The 23923-nt window shown below is 40.7% G+C and overlaps 1 protein-coding gene across 3 annotated transcripts in view; it reads right to left on the bottom strand.

Annotated features, from left to right (window-relative positions):
- Window positions 1-6224: 6224 nt before the first annotated feature.
- The window catches only part of topaz1 (testis and ovary specific TOPAZ 1), a 50511-nt gene continuing 32812 nt past the window's right edge, over window positions 6225-23923 (bottom strand). For 2 of the 3 annotated variants that reach the window (XM_028035113.1, XM_028035112.1), the window contains exons 3-22: window positions 20891-23396; window positions 17168-19601; window positions 17038-17087; window positions 16864-16949; window positions 15740-15786; window positions 15614-15657; window positions 15418-15476; window positions 15006-15092; window positions 14657-14714; window positions 12332-12483; window positions 12140-12232; window positions 11924-12039; window positions 11765-11828; window positions 11511-11682; window positions 10740-10840; window positions 10501-10666; window positions 7635-7787; window positions 7340-7543; window positions 7071-7257; window positions 6225-6877 (exon numbers count right to left, since the gene is read on the bottom strand). In XM_028035113.1, coding sequence (XP_027890914.1) covers window positions 6655-6877; window positions 7071-7257; window positions 7340-7543; window positions 7635-7787; window positions 10501-10666; window positions 10740-10840; window positions 11511-11682; window positions 11765-11828; window positions 11924-12039; window positions 12140-12232; window positions 12332-12483; window positions 14657-14714; window positions 15006-15092; window positions 15418-15476; window positions 15614-15657; window positions 15740-15786; window positions 16864-16949; window positions 17038-17087; window positions 17168-19601; window positions 20891-21134 — 4740 coding nt within the window. In that variant the 5' untranslated portion in view covers window positions 21135-23396 and the 3' untranslated portion in view covers window positions 6225-6654. Of the gene's footprint in view, window positions 6878-7070; window positions 7258-7339; window positions 7544-7634; window positions 7788-10500; window positions 10667-10739; window positions 10841-11510; window positions 11683-11764; window positions 11829-11923; window positions 12040-12139; window positions 12233-12331; window positions 12484-14656; window positions 14715-15005; window positions 15093-15417; window positions 15477-15613; window positions 15658-15739; window positions 15787-16863; window positions 16950-17037; window positions 17088-17167; window positions 19602-20890; window positions 23397-23923 lie in introns of those variants that run through there. The other variant, XM_028035114.1, reaches the window with a different exon arrangement.

Raw genomic sequence — 23923 nt, 5'->3', positions numbered from 1 at the left:
CTATTTTTTTTTACCGTGGAAAAAAACAAACAAAACAAAAAAACGAGCGAATTGATTCGATTTAGTTCATGTTGTTATTTTTATTATTATTAATATTAATGTGAGTTAGACAAAACAAACACGGTGCGGACTCAAATGTCTAATTTTTTATTTCAATCTACGAATAATTGAATTAAAATGACCGCTTTGTTGTCGTTCACGGATTGGAGTCGTAGTCTGGAGTACTGAGTTAAATTAATTAACAATTTCACTCGTTTCACCCATTAAGTAGATTATATTAAAAAAAATCTGTTTCTATTGCTAAGCAAACTGTTTGGCTCGACACTAACCAAACTAACAAACCCTGAAAGGCGTCTGACAATCTCTGACATCAATCTGAAGAAAAATGCACACATACCTAAGAGCAAATTAGAGTCCAAATAACTAAACATGACATATCTGTGGTCTGTGGGAGGAAGCTGGAGTACATGGAGAGAATCCATACTTGCACAGGGAGAAAATGCAAACTTAAAAATAACATTAAACCCAAGACTGCAGTGCAAACAACTGCATTCCAACCTGAGATGGGATTATTCTTGCAATCAGCGGTTCCAGTTTTATCTACACTTAAGACCCTGTTTGTTTGCTCCTTTTACTTTGTCAACAACCCCGAAAGAGGAAAATCCCTAAATCACATTCTGGTTGGGTACAACTGACTACCAGAGAAAAAAAAATGTCTGCTCCTGAAAAGGATTAGCAGTTGTGAGGCAACTTTCCGTCTGTGTTTTTCCTAACAGTGACCGTAGAAACTAAACTTGCTCAAGTGTGGCGAGAAAGACGAATATTATCCACTTTAAGACCTAAAAGTGGATGTTGCAACATTTTTCACTCAATGTGTTGTGTGGTGGATTGTTTGTTTACAGGTACATGGGAAACCAAGCTACGATTTGTCGTGTTATATTAGTGACCCTGTCAACTTTAAGTAGTCGTGTTAAGAAGGAACACGCCTCCAAAACAACACCAGAGAGTGGTTTGAGAATAAGTTCGTCTCAGAAAGATGCATCCATTTTCATATTTCTGGAAGCTGAGAATCATTTGCTTCGTTCCAGCATCTGCTGACCCCAGATAAATCCTGGCCACGTTAAAAATAAACTCGTGGGGTGAATCTAATTCTGCTGTTTCAATGGAATGCTTCAGTTTATCTCCCAACCATCTTGGATTTCCAAAGGATGCCATTTCTTTAGCCATCATCTCATATTTTCCCCCCTCATCGATCCCGTCGTCCTGCGGTTCTAAAAGCGACGTTGTGCTGTAGAATTCATTTTGCCAGCAATATTATGTTCTCCTGATGCAACATAAATGCAAAAAAAAGGAAAAAAAAGAACTTGGCCACTGAATTTTGCTAAAACCTCAAACACCAAGAGAAGATAGCACAAAGTAGCGTACAGTTCTAAAGACGAAGGATAACGATTCACTTTGTTGAACCAGGATTTGCCTAAATTAGGGCTGCGGGTCTTTTGAAGTATCTCTATATGTTTGTTACTTCTAGAAATTAAAATGTTTGCCCATTACTCTTTAGCTCAAGATAAGTAAGCATCAGTTTTCAAGACTCGCAACCAATTCTCAGTTGGATTTAGACCTGGACTTTAACTAAGCCACTCTAGGACATGTACTGATTTAAGCTATTTCCTTCCATCTTAGCTCAGCCGTTACGGTCATCGTCCGCTCGAAGGCGAGCCTTCTTTCCTTCTTCCTTGCAATGTATTCGGCTCCAGCCACCTTTCCATCAACCCCGGTGAACAATAAAATCCCCACAGCCTGATGCTGCCGCTGCCAGGAGTTTGGTGTGATCAGGGCGAACCAGTTTTCTGTCGCTCTTTCCGAAAGAATAAACTTTTGGAGTGCATGAGAGTTGTCCATCTGAAGCTATTCAAAGAGCAGCTGTATTTATACTGAAATTAAACTGAAGGAAGCTGTTTGAATGCAATGAATGGCTGCTACTTTGTGTTGTTGAATCACAAAAAACAATCCAATTAAACACACTTCCGTTTCACTGATAAACCTCACTTTTTGGAATGTCTTATTAGACAAGGACCGTCATACAGATTCACACCACAAAACTGTTAAAAATTGGCAATTAAAAGACTTTCAAGTGCAAACCTGTAGGAATCTAAGTGGCCCAAAACCTCCAGTTTATTAAGTTAGAAGATGTTTTCATGAGTGAAATCATACGAGACATTCAGCAAACTGAACAGTAAGCTGGGTGAAAAGAGGATGAATGAGCTAAAAATACCAGGCTGCTCATGCCTTTCTACACGAAACACACACACACACACACTTCCGACGTGAATCTGTGCTGCTGCTTGTGTGACCTCCAAGAAACCAAGCATTATCCACTTACATGACACAAACAAAAACATCAGTTCTGCGATGACACATCCAGGGACGTCGCTGCGACAGAGGCAGAGAGAGACGAGGGGAGGACATGATGAAGACTTGGAGGCAGAAATCTGAAAACGCACAAACAGTTCAGTGTTACTGTGATTATCTCTGCCCCCGGATGACACTGACGGAGGCGCCGGTTCTGCCGCCGGCACGTAATCGGTCTGAATGGCTCCTTAAGGATGTTGGGATTCAGTAAGATTTAGAGCAGCATGTGAAGGTCTGCAGAGCTCATTTTGATTTGTTTATTGTAGATGAGCAGTCATCTTTGAGCTCACGACTGCCTCGCTCAGGAGGATATTTGTAGGAAGTGTGAAATCCCTCCCAATAAGACCAGTTTGCCTGAGGTGAGGGGATTTACCAGTTTCTACAGAGCTGCTGTGGTAACTGTAGGCTTACTGGTGATGAAATCAGACAGAGAAACTCCATTTTTCCTCTGCGGGCAGCTCTGTACTGCCCCGTGGCGGTTGTGAATTCCTATATAAATGCACTCTTTCAATAAAGCAAATGGGCAAATTTGACATTTTCAACCTTAATTATTGAAATAATATATTTAGTAGACCCAAATACCGATAATCTAGCTGGTTTCCTGTAGGTTATGATTAATATTACTAATAAAAATATGAGTAATGTTACAAAAAATATATATTTTGATCTGAACCATTGCATTGTAGCTCTGGGAATCTCAAGTCTTTTGCATTTTTTGCCCATTTTATTCTAAAGTTTATTATTTAGTTCAATTCATCGACTATAACCCTGGTTGCAGTTGGTGTGGTGTATCCCCACGACATGATGCTGCCGCCTCCATGTTCCACTGTAGTGAACATGGAGGTTAACACCAAACTAATAGTTTCCAGTTACACAAAGTTTTGTAATGCTGTGTGTGTGTGTGTGTGTGTGTGTGTGTGTGTGTGTGTGTGTGTGTGGGCGTGTGTGTGTGTGGGGAGGCTAAAACTGTGTATGTAGTCTCAACCCATGTACAAAACTAGGCTAAAACATTCAGTTTTGGTCCAACCGGACCAAAGTTCCTTCTTTCAACAAACTGAGCGTCTGCTGGTCCTTTTTGCCGACCGTTGCACTTCCTGTCCAGCCTGTCCGTTCAGTCGGTCAGGTCTTGGCAGGTTTACAGTTGTGATTTTTTTTTTTTTTCTTAGTCCCTTGGATCTTTGGATCTACTGAAAAATGTAAAATACAAAAGTTAATGAGTTCGATGGCAGATATGTTAATAACTTAACAGCAGGCTTGCTATTTTATTGTATGAAACCTGCAAAAAAGAAAAGAAAAAAATGAACGGAGGGAGGGAGAGGAAAGAGGTGAAGAAGGACAAGAAGGATAGCAGGAAGGAGGGAGAAAGAAGCAAGGACATAATTAAGACAAAGACAGATGTTAGAATAATTATGTTTTATCATTCTTACATAAGTAGTTACCAGTTTGTTTTTCATTTAAAGGTTTAGCATTCATACCCCAGAGAGGAGGAATTTGTTAAACCGTGTGAAAGACAAAACTTGCTTTTGGTGCAGCTGCTTATCTTGGGTTACTCCTTAAACTGCTTGTGTATTAGAATGTAGTTCTTCCTTGTTTCAGAATAGCCATTCTTTGATTTATCACTCTCCCACATTTCACTCACGACAGGCTCTGCTGCAGGGAGTCAGAAAGCATGGTGAACACCTTGGAGAAGTGGTTTGCTGTGTCTTCTCCTGCAGAAGCTTGGTTGAAAACTCATAAATGTCGTCTGTGGTTCTCTTATTATGTAGGTTTGAAAAAATACCTATCAACAGAAGAAGCTAAACCAAGAATGAAAACGAAAGGAGGGGGAAATAAAGAGGACTACACTCCAAATGATGGCATGGGGAACAGAGTCGGGATATCAGAATATTTTTCATACTTTTCCTGCACTGGAAATCATGGAAGTCAAATTCTACATCCAGCAGCTTACAGATTTACTCACATTAAATTACAAACAGGTGCAGTTTGTCTACTATTTCACTTCAATTCATCCGATTGAAGTCAATCGGATGAATTGGATTTCACATTGGAATATCATAACTTAAAGGCGCTGAACACAATGTAAATAAAATAAGTTTTGTTCCGCTTTAAAGAAACCATTGAAGTTCATTGAAGTTTTGTGCTTAAAAAGTGACAAAAGTTATCAATGCTTTGGCAAGGCACCACAGTTCAACTCAAACCTTTTACACCTGAAAGGGTAAATTCTGCTTCAGTTTAATAAAAAATATGAGGAGTTTCAGTTTTATCAAAACAAAACATCTTGTTGTATTGTCAAAAGCTAAACGCACCACGGGATTTATTTACTCGTGAAACGTAAAAACACAAATAGTCTCTGGTGTGAACTCACCTGTGAGATCACGGGGAAGGAATTTCGACCCACTCGTCTTTATCAGTTTGACATTGATGGCATTCTTTCAAAAACAACGTCTGTTTTTTTCCCCCCCAAGCATTTCAGTCAGGCTGAGGTCAAAACTTTAGATGAGTTATCACAACTCGGTCCATGTTTGGACATTCAGATGCAACGTGATGTACAGAGGAGTCCTGGTTTACAGAGGGAGTGATGATCAAACCCCGACGCGCCCAAATCATCACTCCTCCACTACCATGTTGTTAAAAGATGCTTGTGCTGACATGTTTGTTTTCAAAGTAACAATCTTCTTTATATATAGAAAAAAGAAGTTGCCTTGCATCTTGTTTAGGACTGTTTTAGAGTTCATGCCTTGTTCAGATGCAATTTTGTAGACTTAAGCTCGACTTTCTCTGGACAAATTCACCCACCACGCCTCACCTCTGCGGTTATGACCTTTAACGTGCCGAGGCGTGTAAAGTCTGACATGTAGCTTTTCAGTCTGACACCGGGTTCAAACCCACTTTCAGGAGAACTGCTGAGCATATTTTCCTCAAGACATACCTCACATCCTGCGTCATTAACAGAGGTCAAGACCCAACAGTTCCAACTTTAACAAGTGGAGCTATATTCAGGTCAGAAAGGTTAGAACTAATCTATCCATTTTGATTATTTGATTTCATGTGAAAAATGTTTTCTAGAAATTAGGGCTGCCAACGTTGACGCATGCCATTAATCTACAAAACATGTTTATATGTTAATATCACACAATGCACATCAATCGCACTACCTATTTTGACCCAAGACTCTCTCCCGCGGAGGGTTACTTTTTTTAGTTCACAGCAGCGCGTTACACGGTTGTACTACGTTCAACAATGCAGAACCGCAAAAACAAGTCAAAAGATGAGCCAGGAGAGTCAAACTGATAAATGGAAAAGCCGCAACATATCTTTTAAAATAAATAATTATGAAAACTAAATAAATAAAAAACCCACCGCGGTTAGCGTTAGGTACACAAACCTCGACGTGGACGTCCCGAGTTCAACTCCAGTCCTCGTTTCCTCTGCCGCATCTCTTCCCCCCTTCAGATTACTGTCACAGTGCACTATTGCTAAAAAATTATTTAAAAACTAAAAGAAACAGCGATTCACGTTTGGATAAAACCAAAGTAGCATACTTATTGCAAGGGTGAAGTATCCTTCCGCCGAAGCCCCGCCAGTTTATAGTTAACGTCTCTAAATGATGTTTGAAACAAATTACTCCTTTTTAAATATTCCTGAACATGAAAACCTGAAATGTTTCAGAGAATAAAACATGTTTTAAACAATTTTGCATATTTAAGCATGATTAATCACAGCGCTAGTGTGATTGACAGCACCACTATAAATACACACACCCACATAAAGAAGTAAACTTTTAATAAAAAACTTAATTCAAAGAAATCGTAAATTACAGGTCCTGAACAAGCAACAGTTTTGATTGTAACAAACAATACGGCAACATAATGTGGTCATATAAATACATATTTAATTATTTTATATACAGATAACACTAACACCCACTCCACCCCCCAAAAAATTACATGTGATTGTTCCCCGCAAGAAATAAAATTCTAAGTTGCTCCCTTAAAACTCTGAGTGAAAGCCAACAAAACTACCTCAGGAAAATAAAGAGCTTTAAATAAACATGAACATAAAAAGTATGATCATCTGGCATCAGTCTTTGGTTGTGATTTCCTGCGACTGGGTCGCCATGTGTGTAAGGAAGAAAAGAAATGTAGAACTAGAACAGAAACACGCCGTTCTACCTGATTTCATTGATGTTTCTCGGAGCGTTCACGGACGCTGGAACGCAAGAAGACGTGAAAATAGTTACCGAGGTCAGTTGGGGTTGACACTTTTGGGTCGCTGCGTCCACATCTCGCTGGCCCACAAGTGATTGTGGCGGAGCCAGCGGCGCGCGGAGGGAACGTCCAGCCTGAACAGCTGCTCCTGGGAGGAGTTGACCGCTGTGTAGCGGACAGTGAGTTTGGGCTGGGGCAGGCAAGCTGCGGAGAGAAGCCGGTTACCTGCCGAGATGTACTCCCCCTCGCAGGTTTGAGTCCTGCAGGAGAGGCCATGCGGAGCACAGTGAGTCCACAGAGTGCGGCCTTTAAAAATAAAACTCTTTCACATTTTGTCAACTCCAAATAAAAAAAGTTTGATGTATTTTATTGGTGATTTTTAGCGGTGCGCCGATTGCAGTTTTTTTGGCTGATCAAGCGCTTTCGTAAAACCCTGCAAAAGCATCGACGTACCTTTTTAGAGTGATGCTGAGGGAAGAAGAGGCGGTGTCTGAAAGAGGAAGAATGGCTGACGCATTGAAGGCAACAAACATCTCCAAGGCGAGAGCGAGCTCCACCTCGCCGAGCTGACAGGGTACGACCAGCGCCATCAAACCAGGGGCAGCCGATACGTCAGGGTAATAACCCGCACTCAGAGAATCTGGGGGATTAACACGGACACTCTGAGGTTTTAAACAGCTAATAATGAGATTTTTACGGGACAGTGATCCAGTGATATTTACGTTTGAAGACTTCCCGCGCCCGCAGCCACAGGTTTTGTCTGCCCAGTTTCTCGAGTAGCATCTGCAGCAGTGAGTGATCGACAGCCAGCTGTTTACTCAGCATGAAGTCCAGCAGGTCTGACGCTACAGGTAGAATCTGTCTCTCCACACACACTTGAAGGTGAGACGTAAACATAGGACTGTACCTGGAGATGTCTATAAGGTCTGGAGGTAGGAGGGGGAAGGAAATGTCTGAAAGCATCAGCAAGATCAAATCCAAATACTAGGAAATGTTAAAAACCGCTCACACACACACCGCTGGGTTCCTTAACTCCTGGCAGATTACAGAGGACCTCCAAGGTGTCCCGGTGAGAGGTTTTCCCAGACAGACGCCTCAGCAGATTAGTCCTGCCCTCCAGATCAGTGGGCTCGCACGGCCACAAACCCGAACTCAGGAACCAGTTGTGTTCTGCAGGGACGAATTCCCAAACTCAACTACAAGAACATCTCAAATTAGAATGTCATGAAAAGGTTTCATTTATGTCAGTAATTTATTTCAAAATGGGAACTCTTGTTACAACAATGTAGTCCTTTTTCTTCAGGTAGTCAAGTCTCTGGTTCTGGAATCACCCAAACTCTTGAATGGACTTTGCTTTACACTGTTTTTCTAAACTTTCCATTAATATGCTAAATCCTTTTTTGCTGGCCTAATATGGGGGTCGGTAACCCGCGGCTCTGTAGCGCTGCCTAGTGGCTCTCTGGAACTTTTTCAAAAATGTTTGAAAATGGAAAAAGATGGGGGTGGGAAATATATTTTTAGTTTTAACATGGTTTTTGTAGGAGGACAAACATGACACAATCATTCTTAACGTTTTCCAATGCTATAAAAATGTGTGGAATAAATATTAAATTTCAACATTTCTGTCAACGAAGATTTGCGTCATAGCCTGTGACGTTTCTTCCAGTTGGGGCAGGTGGCTGTTGTAAACAAACCGATGGGTGTGGTGGGCCACGGAGAGCTTAGGGGAAAAATAACCGAGGAGAGATTCTACAATTCTTGGACCGAATCATTTGCATTCATTGCCAATGTGGAAGGATTACCTGAATTTGTTCTGTAGCGAGAAGTTGTCAAATAACAAATACAGTACTTTCTGGACTATAGAGCGCACCTTACTGTAAGCCACACCTACAAAAAAAAAAAAAAAAAAAAAAAAAAATGGAAACGTGTATACGATATATATATATATATATATATACGATATATATATCGTATATATATGATATATATATGTATATATACACGATATATATATATATATATATATATATATATATATATATATATATATATATATATAAGCCGCACTGGGCTATAAGCAACATGGTTCAAAGTGTGGGGACAAAGTAACGTCTTATAGTCTGAAAAATACGGTAATGTGGAAAGACATTTCCAGGGAAGGCGCTACATTAGCTGCCGCATCAAGATTAAAGTTACATCTTACAAGCTCGATGTTGAGAAGCTGTCCAGTGATGTCTGTAAACAGAAGTTACATTAAACACGTAAGAACACAATCCTGTCTTAGGCATATATTTAGAAACAAAGTGGTTGTTTTTATAAATTGATTAGTGATTTTTGTCAGTATATATTTAGAATGACACCTAGCGATAGTATTGTGTTTTAGCGATATTATTGTGTTTTGTTGCTCAGGTCAGAGGATGGCTGCATGTCAAAAGAGAAGAGATGCTGCTGCTATTGTCTTACCATTGCACTGACTTGCTTGGCATTTGCAGAGAAATCAAACTTAAAGTGTTTTAATTTTATTTTATATACTTTACCTTTTCAAAAGGCTACTGCTTTATATTATACCTGCAGGTTCCGTTTTGTTGTTTGTTTGATCCCACACTTAACGTGATCATTTACAAAGAGCGATCGTCGTTATGCAAACTGCATTTGGGAGCAGATTTTCCCGAGTTCCAAAATGAAAAAATGACCCTTTTCCTGTCGAATCTTCATAATAAAAATTACATCAAAAATCTGATTTCTTTATTGTATTTCTTTAATTTTATCAATGCAACGAAACATAAAACATTAATATTGCAACAGAAGGTGAACTTAAAGCATCATTGTACAACAGAGTCATGTGGTGCGTCATCCAGGACGCACTGCAGGGAAAATAGACATTTAATCATGAATGCTAATTTTGTATACAATTAGTTGTTTTGATAATAGGCTAATATAAACACTTAAAGCCTGTTTTGCCTTTATTATAAGCCTTATATAAGGCTTTTAATTTTTTGCGGCTCCAGACAGATTTGTGTTTTTTTTTGTCTCTTTCAACATTTTGGGTTGCCGACCCCTGGCCTAATAACATTCTGATAATACTATAAGGAACTTAATTTAGCTTTTTTTTAAAAAAAAATCTGTTCTAAGGCAGAAACGATTAATCGGGATTAATTGATTATTGAAATAATCTTCAACTAATTTTGTAATCAATTAATTAATTGTTAACTAAATATGCAAAATTATTAAAAGGTCATTTGTTGAAAGAACAAAACTCTTAGTAATTAATTGTACAGTTTTATACAAAACTGTACAAAAACGACATACAGTACACTTTGCATTAAAAAAAAACACACAAAAAAAAACTTTGTAAATATCTTTCACCCAGAACTCCAAGTGGAAAGGTTTTCAGCTTTACCTTGTTCAAACTTTGTCAAAATAAATACATAAGATCTAGCATTAAGAACCTTTTGCTACCTAATTAATTGGTTAGTCAAAAAACAGATTAGCCCCACATTGTATTAGCGTTAAGTATGTTGTTGGAAGCATTTCTTTAGCTGCAGTTGGATCCTTTTCCACAGATGATTGAGTGTAAAGTAAAACATGCTGTGTTTTTGTATCTTTAGGCAATACAATGTTTATTTTCGTATATTTGTTTTCCACCTTTTAATGTATTTCTAGTATTGTGTAAAAAGGTTTATGTGGTTAAATAAATATCTGCCGAATGCGCTCATTTTTGTATCCAATTAATCATCAGCAGAATCGATTACTGAAGTCGCACCCCCAATGCTAACCTACTTTTCTTTTTATATTCAGCCAACTGGAAGCTGATTTGCCCAAGAGGAGCAGTTTCAGTTATAATTGTCTGAGATCTGAGGAGAGTCCGGACAGGCAGCGTTACCTCGGAGTGTGTTTAGCGCTCCCTCCACACTCCCACTCAGGAAGAAGAGCTCCGTTGCCACAGTGATCAGGCAGCAGCGCGACGCTCCGTCCTCGTTCCCAAATAAGCTCTTCAGTGTTGTGTAGTCGACTTTTAAGGCGGACATCACCTCCACCACTATGCGGCCCTGCATGTGGACATCATTAACCGAACGGAAGAAAGCTGGAGAAACGCAGGAGAGAAGCGGAGCGGCTTGTTACCTTAATCCAGTGGTGATTTTTGTGGTATCTCAACATCAAAGACACTCCGATTCTGCCCACAAAAGTCTTCACCAGATTCTCCTCACTTTCGTTTTGGCGCACTAATAAAAAAAAAAAAAAAAAAAAATTGCAATCATTACGTTGCCTAGAAAAAGTATGCATTTTCTGTCACAAACGTTGGGATTACATCCATTATCCAACTGGAGCTGCGTTTCCATTGACCATATAGCAACGCAATTTGGTATTTTGAAAATAAATTTGTTAAAGGGAAACATGCCAATTTCGGAAAAGAAAAAAAAACAGTCTTTTCAAAAAAAAAAAAAAAAAATGTTTTGCCAATAGGATGAGGTGGTTTTCCGGCTGTGTTGCAATTGGTTTACTTTTCAAAACTGCAATGAAAACACACGAACAACAACCAGATGCTGCCACTGGCGCAAACCACGAAGAAGACGACGACAGGAAGTAGTTGCAGTATTATTATTATTTTTTTTTTCAAGGTTTATCGCGTGAACGAACTTACTCACATCTGATTTTAATTGAGATTATTATCCAATGGAAACACCACAAATTGCAAAATTTGGTTTTTGCGACATTAGCGGAATAGCGACAAAGTTCTGAGCAAATCTGTAACTGAATTGAAGGTAGTGAAGCAGAAGAAAAAATAAACTTTCTACAACGAAAAAAAAAAAAAAAGAAGTAAAACGTGTACTGTGCATTTAAAAATATAAAGGAAGAGTACCAAGAACTAAACACATTATTGAGAACGTTCACCTGTCTCAGCGAAAGCAGCGTATGGCAGTGAGACCTTGTCTTTGCTCTCAGACAGAAGCGCTATAGCAATGCGGCCGCTGATTCGCTCCACCTGGTTTGGGTGTTGGCTGAACTGGCAGATGGACCTGTACACCTCTCCCATCCGTTTCCAGTCTTCCTGCTTGGCACAAAGCTGACAACATGGATGATATGAATAAATATAATAAGAAACAGTGTAATCCTTAGGGATGACCCAAAAATCAAACAGAACTAACCTCTATTTCAACAATCCCGTGCACTAAATTGAGATACTCAGGACTCTGCATGCAGGCAGGCGAGCTAAACGAGTTAGATCACAAGTTTTTACGTTATTATACAAACGATTAGGAACTACAGCAGCTAAAATCATGAGTAAAACCTGAAGTGTTACTGACTTGTGGTTTCCACCCAGAGCGACGTGCGAGTTGTGATGAGCCACCTGCTGAAACATGGGGCTGTGTTTTACGTTGTCTATGCAGTCCAAGCTCAGCTCCAAACCGACGCTGGCCATCTGTTGTCAAACAAAACGGCAACAGAAATTCCCCCATTCACATAAAAACAAACAAAAAACAGACTCGACAGCAAACCCGAGGATGAACGAACTGAGACACCTTGAATGTGAGCTGCATCAGTTCAGGCACGAAGTTCATGAGATCCTTGTCCCTCACGTAGTTAAAGAGAGCCAGCAGGAACTCGTGGCCCGGCTGGCGGAGGACAGGAGAGGGTTAAATCACGCGATGTTCCCCCCGCCGTCTCGTAGGCAACACGCTGGATTATGTTACATACATGACTGCTGCACTGACCACTATGTTGTGGGCCAAGCTGACGCGGAGGACTGAGAAGACGTTGGACATCATGCCGGCTTTCAGCAGAGCCCAGAGCAGGGTGAGGAGGACCGGCATGGAGAAATATGCCCCCGGTGGACTGTTCTGGTAGTACCCGGTAAACACAGCGCCTGGAGGGGGCAGGTGGAAAAAAAACAAAACATACATGCTTCTGAACTCCACTGAACCTTGCAGTGGTTATGAGAATTTTTTTGTCTCATTATAAACATGAATTTCAGCGTATTTTAATTGAGATTTTCTGTGATAGATCTTTAGAAAGCGGTTGAAAACCAAAACACTGCTTTCACAATGCTTTACAAATAAAATCTAAAAGGTATGGGTAGGTGTGAACATGCAATCAAATTTTGATGTGCACAAAAAAAAAAAAAAAAGGGAAATCCTGTCCGTCTCTGTTCGACTGAAGTGAACTCTGGCGCAGTTCGAATACGTATGTGAACACCAAGGGGACCAGAGACTGCTTCAAAAGCAGGAAGCGGACTACAGTGAAGGGCATTCTGGGTAAGTATAACCATAACAAATGTGAGAGTCTAGTGTTAGCGACAGAAATGGGTTGTGATCTTTTACCAGAAACAGAAGAAAAATCTTACACCGCTAAAATTTGTCGCTGCTACATCTTTGTTTACATTTTGTGAAGGAGGAAGGTGCACTCGTTTCTTCTTCAGAGGTTTTCGTGCTGTTTTTTTTTCTTCAGCGGTTCTTGGTGCAGCGCCACCACTGGTGAGGAGGTGAACAGGTTTTTGAAAGTGTTTAGTTAATTTGTCATAGTGTGGTGTGACAGTGAACCACACCAACTGAAAACGTACAGTACAGACCAAAAGTTTGGACACACCTCTTAATTCAAGGAGTTTCCTTTATTTTCATGACTATTGACATTGTAGATTCACACTGAAGGCATCAAAACTATGAATAACACATGTGGAAATATGCACTAAACAAAAAAGTGTAAAACAACTGAAAATATCCCTTATATTCTAGTTTCTTCAAAGTAGCAACCTTTTGCTGTGATTACTGCTTTACACACACTCTGCATTTTCTTGATGAGCTTCAAGAGGTAGTCACCTGAAATGGTTTTCACTTCATAGGTGACCTGTCAGGTTAATAAGTGGGATTTCTTGCCTTATAAATAGTCATGAAAATAAAGAAAACCCATTGAATTAGAAAGGTGTGTCCAAACGTTTGGTCTGTACTGTACGAAATGTCGTAATTTTGTTTCCCGATCAAACCGAGTCTACTGGGCTAGCAAGTGTGAAAACATCATGAAAGATTTCGTTCAGCAGGGCTCTTTTTATTTAATGCCAACCAGTCAAATCAACTTTGACCTGATTGTCAGTTGTTTCTGGAAAAAAATATTTAAAAATATCCCAAAACATAATGGAAATGATGCATTTAGGTGACAATAAAGTGTTTTGCATCTAGGTGAAAAGGTTTAGCTCTGTCTCATACATCACTTAGAGTATACCAACATTGTTTTTTCTGCTTTTTATTCCATATAGCCCAAATTTGCTGATATGTGAAGCTTCTCTGCAGCTACCAGGTTTGCAGTTGTGCAAAAAAATAAAAAACACAAAAACTTAAAATTTTCTGGTGATCAGTTGAACATGACAATGTGAGACGTTCAACCTCAAAACAATTGTGTTGTTTTTCTAACTTCACGATGCCATTCTCTCTGACCTGTCTGCTGAAAAATTTGATCGTCATGATTCTGTTCGTTCACCAATTCTTTTTAATAGACCTCTGTTGCTTTTACTGAGATTAAGCTACACAGAAGTAGACCCATCCATCCATTCATTTTCTGTTCACCCTTTGTCCCTAATGGGGTCGGGAGGGTTGCTGGTGCCGATTTCCAGCTACGTTCTGGGCGAGAGGCGGGGTACACCCTGGACAGGTCTCCAGTCTGTCGCAGGGCAACACAGAGACATACAGGACAAACAACCATTCACACACACACTCACACCTAGGGAGAATTTAGAGAGAGAGACCAATTATCCTGACAGTCATGTTTTTGGACTGTGGGAGGAAGCCAGAGAACCCGGAGAGAACCCACGCATGCACAGGGAGAACATGCAAACTCCATTCAGAAAACTCCCCAGCCGGGAATCGAACCCAGGACATTCTTGCTGCAAGGCAACAGTGCTACCAACTGCGCCACTGTGCAGCCCCAGAAGTAGATCAGGTTTGCTAATAAGATGTCTTCTGAAGACAGGAAAAAAGGAAATCCTTTTGCAGAGCACTTGAACAGCTGTTTGAGAAAAAGTGAAAACTTTGCATTGAAAGGATACTGACCAGCTTTCTGGAGGCACACTGGATTTTTGGCGAACTTCGTCACTGTATCAACACAGAACTAGAAGAAAGAGAGAAAAGGGGGGGAAAAAGGGATAATTTACAGTCTCTGAAAATGTGCAACGACACCAACAGCACAGCAGAGGGTGATATACCTCCTGTGATCAACAAACATCTAAACAAGGATGCAAACCTAGCAGCCTTTAAACATGGAAAGAATTCTTTTATGGTAAAATTACATGATGGATTCCTTCTCAGATGAAGTAATAAACGGTCTCTAGAGAGATCCAGTGGATTCCTACTTCGGCACAAAGTGTCTGAGCTGAGAACGAACGCGTTTTGCCGGACGTACCTTCTCGTCCCCCTCCGCCGGTAGATGCTGGAAGCGACACATTTTGAAGCCACAGGACAGCGATTCACTGAAGTACTGTCTGCAGTACTGAGGATTAGAAGATTTGCTCCATTACACAGAGGAGTCCATCACAAGAACCAGCAAAACAGTCATTTAGTTAGCTGAATGAATTGCACTATTGTTTGCCGCTTTTGCTTGTTTTTTTTTTAAACGCATTTTTTCCAAAAGCAGCCATTAGGTTTGAAGCATAAAAACGAAAATGTGCCAATTCATATCAGACCAAATTATGTTTTGTTAGATGGATCATTTTAAACCAAATAAAGAAATACATTGTTGTAGAATTCACTTGTTTAAGTGTTAAAAATAAAGTTAAAGCAGTCTTTTTTTCCCCCCCCAATATAGAAATACTTACTTCATTTGATTTCTGACGCCTAAAATCTGTCAGGTTAGCCGGGTTTTTCATACACCGTCCTGCGGAAGGAGCAGAAGAGCCAGATGTGAGGCGTTATTCACTTTAGGCAAACCTGGACCTGACCTTTCTATTAAATAAATAAAAAGTCATCAGTGAAAAAGAAAAGATCACATTTGATCTTCTTATTCCCACTTGCCTAATCTTGAGGTCACATGTGGATGGATGAGACGACCAAAATTACTGAACAAACACACACAGATGAGATTAACACCAATTTATCTGTATTGAAAGAGTTCAGCATGTGAATTGTGTGAAGGAATACCTTTCCAGGGATCCATCCATTTTAATGTTGTTTCTATCAGATCGTCCCTGTTTGAAAACATGCAACATAGGTAACCTTCTACAGTGACAAAGTACTCGCATCCATTTAAATGTGTCACTTTGTCACATTAAAACATCAAAAACCTCAATGGATTTTTTCTTTTTCTAGGAGTTTTATGTGATAGCTGTACCAATCCAAACCTAAGGCAACAATCATTTGCACATCACAAATCTGACTTTTCTGGAAGAGCGGCAAGAAGGAAGCCGTATGAAATCTTGCGTGAAGTTAGTCAGAAAAAACATGGCAGACGTGGAAGAAGGTGGTGTGGTTGGATGAGACCAAAAAGTAAATTTTCTATCCTAGCACAAACAAATATAGCGCATGTATGCCAAAAAAAAAAATTAAATGGTGGTAAATCATGCAGTGGTGAGCTTTTCTTAAACAGGGATGCAGGTTAAAATCGATGGGAAGGTGGATGGAGGACAAACATGGAAAAATAAAAAAAACTGTCAGGCGCTGAAAAAAAAAAAAAAAAAGTACTCTTCATTCAATCTGACAGTAATTTAGTTATTTTGTAAGGAAAATTGGAAAAAATGTCCGTCACTGGGTTTTCAAAGCTGGCCGAGACAAATTATTAACCCGTAGGGATAAACATAAAAGAACATCAACCTAACATCACAGTTATGCTTTGTTTTGATCTGCCGCATTCAATCAACAATAAAATGCATCAACGTTTGTGGTGACAATGTGACAAAATGTTGGGAAATAAAACTGAAGGAGTGTAAGTACTTTTTAAAATCCACAAAACCAGTAATATTACGTTGATTTAATACCGAGACACTTTGACCAAAAAACTAAAATGCAGTGATCCACTTCAATTCAGTTTAAATGGATTAAACGAGTTTTCGTAATGAAATCTGCATGATCAAATGTAACTTTATACTGATGTAAAGCATTATGCTCTTTTTCTCTGTCCACATGGAGAACATTTATCCACTAGGGCGCTTTCTCAAACATTTCTGATGTTTTTTCAATAAAATGCTCAAAATTTAAAACGCCAGAGAAATGAGGGGGTCTGTATGAGACACAATAAAGAGCAAGAGGACTCCCTCCAGTTACATTACCAGATGTTCGCTTTGATGGTATGGATTTTGATTTTTGGTAGTTATGTTGCTACACCGAGGTCTCCATGGTCTGCTTTCCATCTCCTCTGTAACATATTAGTTTGTCCATGAAATAGAGTAGAAAAACATTCAAAAACGGCCACAAAAAACATAAAACGTATCCAGAATTCCTACCTGCAATATCAGTACAGTTGTCATGAAGATCGACTGTAACTGGTGTCACTCTGAAACACAAATACCTTTCATTTAGTACAGGGAGAAACCACTTGTAGCCTATATGATGTAGAAACACAGGAGTCCTTACTTTTGATCAAACGCTGATGATGACTTGGTTGTCTTGGATGAAAACTTTATTCCCGGGATTGGTTTCTTTTTAGGAGCCGCGGTGTCCCTGACGGGGCCCAGGTTTAGCAGGCTCTTCTGTGGCAGATTTTCAAACAGTTCCGGATCCTCCTGCCCAAGGTTGACGAGCAAGATATCCTGTTCGTAAGCTGTGAACTCGTCCAAAACGTCAGACTCCCGTTTTTTGGTGCCCTCCGCTTCTCTTTGGTCGTCTTCCGTGTTGTAAGAGCTCGACTCCTCTTCTGTAGAAGAGCACTGCTCTTCTTCGTCTTCTTCTGTGTGTTCCTCACTATGGCTGCTGGGAGACGGGCTGCTTTCGGTCGGGACATTCGAGCCAACGGTTGCCTGTACTTTAGGACCAAAGGAAACTTGCTTGAAACTTCTTTTAACGTCCTCAACTTTTTTCTCTGAGTCATCTAAAGTTTTCTTTATACCCTCATCACCATCCACTTCAGTGTTGCTGGGAGAAGACAACAATTTGAAAGCGTTGATGTCAGTCGGAGTACTGGGACTTGTAGCGCCTTCCATTTCTTTGCTGGAGTGTTCAGAAGAAGTACTGGAGGTCTCAGTGTTGCCATTAGCCACTTGCAGCAGGTAAAAATCTGTTGGTGTCTCATCTTTGTTCATAACCTCCTCATCTTCCAATATTTCCAGGCTTTCGAATGAGGTACACCCTAAAATGCGCCTATATGGAGAGGTGATGGGGGAGAGCTCTGGTGGAAGCAGAAACGCATCAGAGTCAAAGTCCACATAGTTTTGTCTGGGGAAGTTGCACAAATGTTTTGGGTTGAACAGACTTGCGTCATATGGTTCCAGTCTGGGTGGGCTCTTCATTGGGAGACATTCATCGTTGTTGTTCTGGTCACAACTGAAGCCGATGGAGGATACAAGGCTCTGGTAAGAGTTGCTTGGAAGTGCAAAGGATACAGGACCACATGCGGAAAGTTGGGGTTCCTCAACCGTTTTCCCCGCAGTGTTTTGGATTTTCCTTGATAGGAACGTTGAAGGGAGCGGAGAAAACTTTGTGGAAGAAAGGCCGCTTGATGATGGATCTGATGAATTAGACAAAGCAGAGGATCCTTCCCAGTCACACAGACTGAGCACTGAGTGGGTGGTAGTAGTCAAGGTGGAGCCGTTCATTTCAAGGCGGTTCAACAGAAAAGTTGATCCATCTCCAACATCCGGCTCCATACTAAGCCGACCTGGGCCTGAAGATGGAACGGAACGACAATGAAGACGGGCTACAGATTTTCCAGACTGCACAGATTGTTGCGCTGTCCTCAGATTTGTCATGTTGTGGTCTTCTCCTGTGGATGAACTAGGCAAGTTTGAATTCTTTGTCACAGAGTCAATGGGGCTCCTTTGTGATGAACCCGGCTCTGAACAGGCTGTGGCAGAAGCACCAACATTACATTTCGGCTGACTATTTGGAAAAGGCCAGGACAAGTAAGTTCGCGCACACGAAATAGGTAGCTCCCTAAAATACGGCCTTACTCTCTGGCAAGTGAAAAACTCTGGTTCGTCCACGTTCACCTCATCATTCTCACTGAACAGCACTGGTGATATTTGAAATACATAATTTTCAGTGGGACTGAAAATAGTCTGATCAGGTCCTTTCAAGGCAGTGCGACAAACTCTGCTGCACTCAACTCCGTCCCCAAGCTTCATTCTTTTGTCTCTGTGAATCTCCAAAGCAATCGGGTCAGATCCAAGTCCAGCATCGTCCAGATGATATTGGTCCAACACACAAGTCCTGATCTCGCCTTCTTCTGTGTGTTTGCTTTTTAAGAGAGAAGCAGGAGTAGTGGTGTCTACATCTGTCCAGCCATTGTAGAAATGTTTTGAAGGCGTCTCTGAGACCTCCGATGCTGTGCCTTCTTCTGGGTGTTTGTGTTGTTCTGTCAGACTTTCAGCCTGACAGATGCTGTTTCCACTCTGCACACTGCTGGTGCTATTTTTAGCCTCACCACCTTGCTCACTGTTATGCCCTATACAAGTGGGCCAAATTCTAAATCCAGCCCTCATGTCCCGCTTGAAGCAACGCATCTTCTTGTTCTTGAGATCACCTGGTAAAATGTAACCGCAATTGTGACTGCATATGTCGTATGTTGCTGCAATGTCGCAAAGTGTTACTTTGGGGTACTTATTAATCCACACGACGATCTTCTCCACCGTCTCAATGGCTCTTTTCCCGCCGTAGACCTTAACCATAGTGGAAGACGGCCCGGAGTCCGGGGTAGAGTTATTTGGCTTTTGCTTACTCAAGGTCCTCTGCCGGGGGGAAATGTATTTACATTCCCTGCACACAATACAGAGGGAGGCTCCAACAGATCTTCTTAAGTGCCCTTCTGAACCAGCAAGTTCAGATAGGTTCAGATGTCTATCCCGAACAAATTCTGAAAGTGAAATATATCAAGTAAAGCCAATGAGAAAGGCCGTAATTATATGAACACCAAGACACTTTTAACAACTAAGAACTAATCAGTTTACTTCATTTTTTTCTTGCTATTTTAACCACAAGTTCCACAATTCTCTACACTTTTTTTTGCCCCATTATGTAAAATACTAACATTAAATATTTAGACAGTGGGATCATGAATAAAGTCTGGAAATAAAAAATATTTTTTTACACACTTCAATCACACAGAAAAGCCTCCGGTCTTCTGGACAAAACTTATTTGACAAAAGAAGGTGAGGTTTTCAAATCTAAGGTACACTTTACTGGAAGTCAGGCATTGTGGCACTAAGTAGGGCTATCGCTCTACCTGTGGTAACAATAAATTGCATAAAGTAGGTTGAATAATTAAAGACGAAAACTATCAATTTCTTCCAACTTCCGCTCAAATCAGAAGCTAAACTTGCCACATTTGGGGATTTCAACTGGACAAAGATACCAAATGATAATCAAACACGGTTTTGTAAATCTCAAGTCTTGAACTCAATCCTCTTAATGTATGGACTGAATGAATGTAGGGACTGTGCCAAAGAAATAGCCCAATTTAATTCTGTTACTGCTTCTCAGAAGAAAAGAGGTCAAATTTCCAGCTAGCCTAATGGCAGAACCTTACGAGTTTTGCAATTGTTAAGATACACAAAATACAAGCGCCAAAATCAATTCATTTTACACTCATGCTAACAATGTGTGGATGTAAACGTCTGACCAGAACTGCAAATATACCTCTGGGTAACTTTCCCACTGCAGCTCAAAAGCACTACATGGCCCAATTGGAGCAGTGAGGAACGAATACAAGAGGAATACTAAGAATTAATTTCACTCTAAAATCTCAGCGAGAACAAATATTTAGCAAACTAACTGTTCCGCTCAAGTTTTCAAATCGAAATCTCTCCCAACAGTAGAACATGGCAGCTTCCCGGTCATAAGACTTCGTGACTGCCACAATCATCGTGTTTATCTGGTTTTATTTAGACACACATCTTAACGTGATCCTTGACGTTTCGTACAATCACCTCCTGCATGGCATCTTCTAATATTTGATAGTGTACGGCTGAAGATGTTGAAAGTTTTGCCCCTCTGTTAGCATTAGCATCTCACACGTTACATAAAAGCATGCATAAACAGCTGGTTAAATCTATAACCTGCCTGACAAAATGTTAGATGCGTTGTGCATTTCAATAAAAGCCCCTCAATGGAGCTAGCTAGCGCTAGACCTACGGTTCTCCTTACTTGCTGGGCTGCTCGGTTGTGACGGTGTTCCTGCAGACATTTGTTCCCCGACAGAAGCAGCGGAGCCCGGATTGCCTTCCGCGGCCTCGGCCTTCCCTGACCCCTGTCCATCCCTGCCTTCAACGCTGCCAAACATGTCTATAGCCCCCTCTGCGGTGAAACTGTGCCCTTCGTGAATGATAAAATTACCCAAATCCTGTCCTCCCGTTGCCTTACAAGCAGCCAGTTTTAGAGGAGAGGGCATTTTGGTTGTTTTCAGATCGTGGTCGACTTCAGCACAGCTACACTCGGCTGTCCGAGTCGGCGCAAACGCACCACATCAACCTAACCCTGCAGACCCTCGTCTCTTGTTTCTACTGTTGGGTTTTCAATCTTCATACTTGCCTTTAGTGTTTGGCCCGCTCCGTTTACGCTCCATGTTGTCCCCTGTGCACGACTGAAGGTCACTTCTCCTCTTGGCTCTCTGTGTAGCGGCGTATTTCCCCTTCAGTTCTCCTTTAAGGTTACGCTTGAGAGTATCGTTTTGTTTCTCCAAGCTCTTTGGTTCTGGGACAGTTTGGCTCGATTCGCCTCGGTCCCCAGAGACAGAAGCGGTCTCTTCCACTGACGAAGGCTTTGAAAGTACATTTTGACGTTGCTTGGAGAAGTCAGGTGAAATGCCAATGGCTGCCTTCGGGGTTTTTCGCCTCCGCGGAGCTAGTTTGAGACCAACGACGTCTTTTAGGGCGAGTCGGTTCAGTTTCACCCTGTTAGAAGACGGAAACATGCTAACCAATAAAACCGTGACTAAATACACGTATTTAAAACGTGTTCAATAAAAAGTAGTTTATAATAAACGCTTGTTTTGGACCTACTCCAATATTGTCGCTTGTCATGGAAGTCCGTACTTCGCACAGTCTGAATTAATATTCAAGGTGAGCTCAAATGTAGCGCTCAACCACACTGCGCATGCGTAACAAGACTCATGGGAAGTATGACAAAGCAAAGCTTCGCCATTTTCTCACCTACCTGCCTGTCCAGACTGAAATTATCCCTGGACTAGGCTCCTACAATCTTAAGCCTCTTTATTGCATATTTTCTCTTTAGAATATATTTATTGGGGCATTTTAAAAAGTTTGAAATTATTAATGGTCTTATGGGAGCTTTTATCAAACAAAGCCCTCCAGTCAATACATAATTGGTTAAATACTGAAACGGTTATTAAGGTAATATTTGGGGGGAAAAAAACTGCACTGAATAAAAACCCTTAGACATTCCAAGAATTTCATACACGTTTAAACGTGAAAATAATTAGAATATTTACACATATGTTAAAGCTACAGTATATGTGAATATTTATGTATCCATTAAATAATTACTGTTGACACACAGATTGAGTTTATATAACATACCAAACAATCATTTATAAATTAAATGGCACAAAAATCCAATTTCAAATTCAAGCAGCAACATCATTTGTTGGTGTCTTTAGCCACCAACAAATAATGGTGGCTAAAGACACGGAAACAACAACATGGAGGTTTGGTATTTCATTCAGCCACAATTTTAGTTTGACTTTCTGGGGTACAAAAAGAAGCATTCACGGGCATTTAATACCAACCATGGGTCCATTTGTGTCCGCCTTTGACAACTGATGTTTTAAACTAATTTAATGTCATTAATAGTCTACTGGAAGGAAATGTGATTATATGAGAAAGGAAAACCCTGAGTTATTGTGGTGTCATGTCATAAGAGGTACCTGTCATTTTTCAAAAATAGTCAATTGGCCCAAATGGGATCAGAATTAAGAAAAATAGGTTGTTTTACAAAGTTTGCGGCAAATAACATCCACTTATAGTCGGTAAGACATGAGATCAGGGCATTTTATGATCATTTATTGCACAATTCCTCAAAATACGTCACTACAAATAAAAGCCGAGAAATGGTTTGTACAAAAAGCACAAAGTAAAGTTGTAACGGACTGAACCGACCCAGGACAGAAAACATTCAATAATTTCAATTTGGTGTGATTTAAAAAAATGTTTTTATCAGTTATAAGTACTTAAGACACACACAAATTTTGAAATACATATGTATTAATTTACTTTAGACATATTTACTTTGCTACACCGATTGAGGGTTTACAATTCTAAGATGAGTATAAATAAAATAAACGTTAAAATAAGAAGAAATCTACTTGATTTACAAGTAGATGTGGGAAAGAAAGCAGCAGTGACTTTGGATGATGTATAAACGGAGAAAGTGAGAGATTAATGGGGTGAGAGGGGCGAGGGTTAGACCCTGGTGTTGGGAAGTAGCCGGTCCCTGGACTACGGCGGCCTGATTCACAACACCAGCTGTCCCGCCCCACCGAGTCTGCAGATGGCGCTCTGATGGTGGAAGTGTCTCTCCACTGGGAGGCAGGCAAGTGGTTCCACCTCGCTGCACCCGCCCCCCACCCCCCCTGGGGGTATAGAGTCAGCTCTGCCTCTTCATCTCGCTGCTATCTTCGCTTCATCTGTGGCAGCTGTGAGAAGAAAAAAAAGAACATGCAAATGAGAATCCGAGGAAACCATTCAAGGTGAGCAGAAACAGGCAGACGTGAAGGAACTTTCTGCTTCCTCCTGTGATGTACACATCAACGATCCAGACATGAGAAGTTCTGGGAGTTCGTGCCCTACCTCTCCACACCTGCCAGGCGTTGGACCACCCACAGCCCCCCCGCTTCAGTTAGAACATCATAAAAAATAAAAAAAATCCTCTATGTAAATTTCATAATCACAGCAGGGCAATGAGGAATGTGTGTGTATGTACAGCGAAGAGGGATATAAGCTTTTACTTAGCATATGAAATGAGTTGGGATTAGAACGAGATAAAGAGCGCGGTGAAGAGCAGAGGGAGCGCTACGAGAGGAGAGCGGTCACTCATAATTTTGCTTCTCTGAAGCTCTTTAAATCTTCCTGACTGCTCTCAGAGCCGCACACGAGGCTCAGCTGAGCGATAAAAGAGCAGCAGCAGATTCGCCAATTATTCCGTACTTCACATTGAAATGTA

Source organism: Xiphophorus couchianus, chromosome 13, assembly GCF_001444195.1.
Source record: "Xiphophorus couchianus chromosome 13, X_couchianus-1.0, whole genome shotgun sequence".
NCBI lineage: Eukaryota > Metazoa > Chordata > Actinopteri > Cyprinodontiformes > Poeciliidae > Xiphophorus > Xiphophorus couchianus.
The sequence above is the reverse complement of the archived record's forward strand: the minus strand, read 5'-3'. Positions and strand labels throughout refer to the sequence as shown.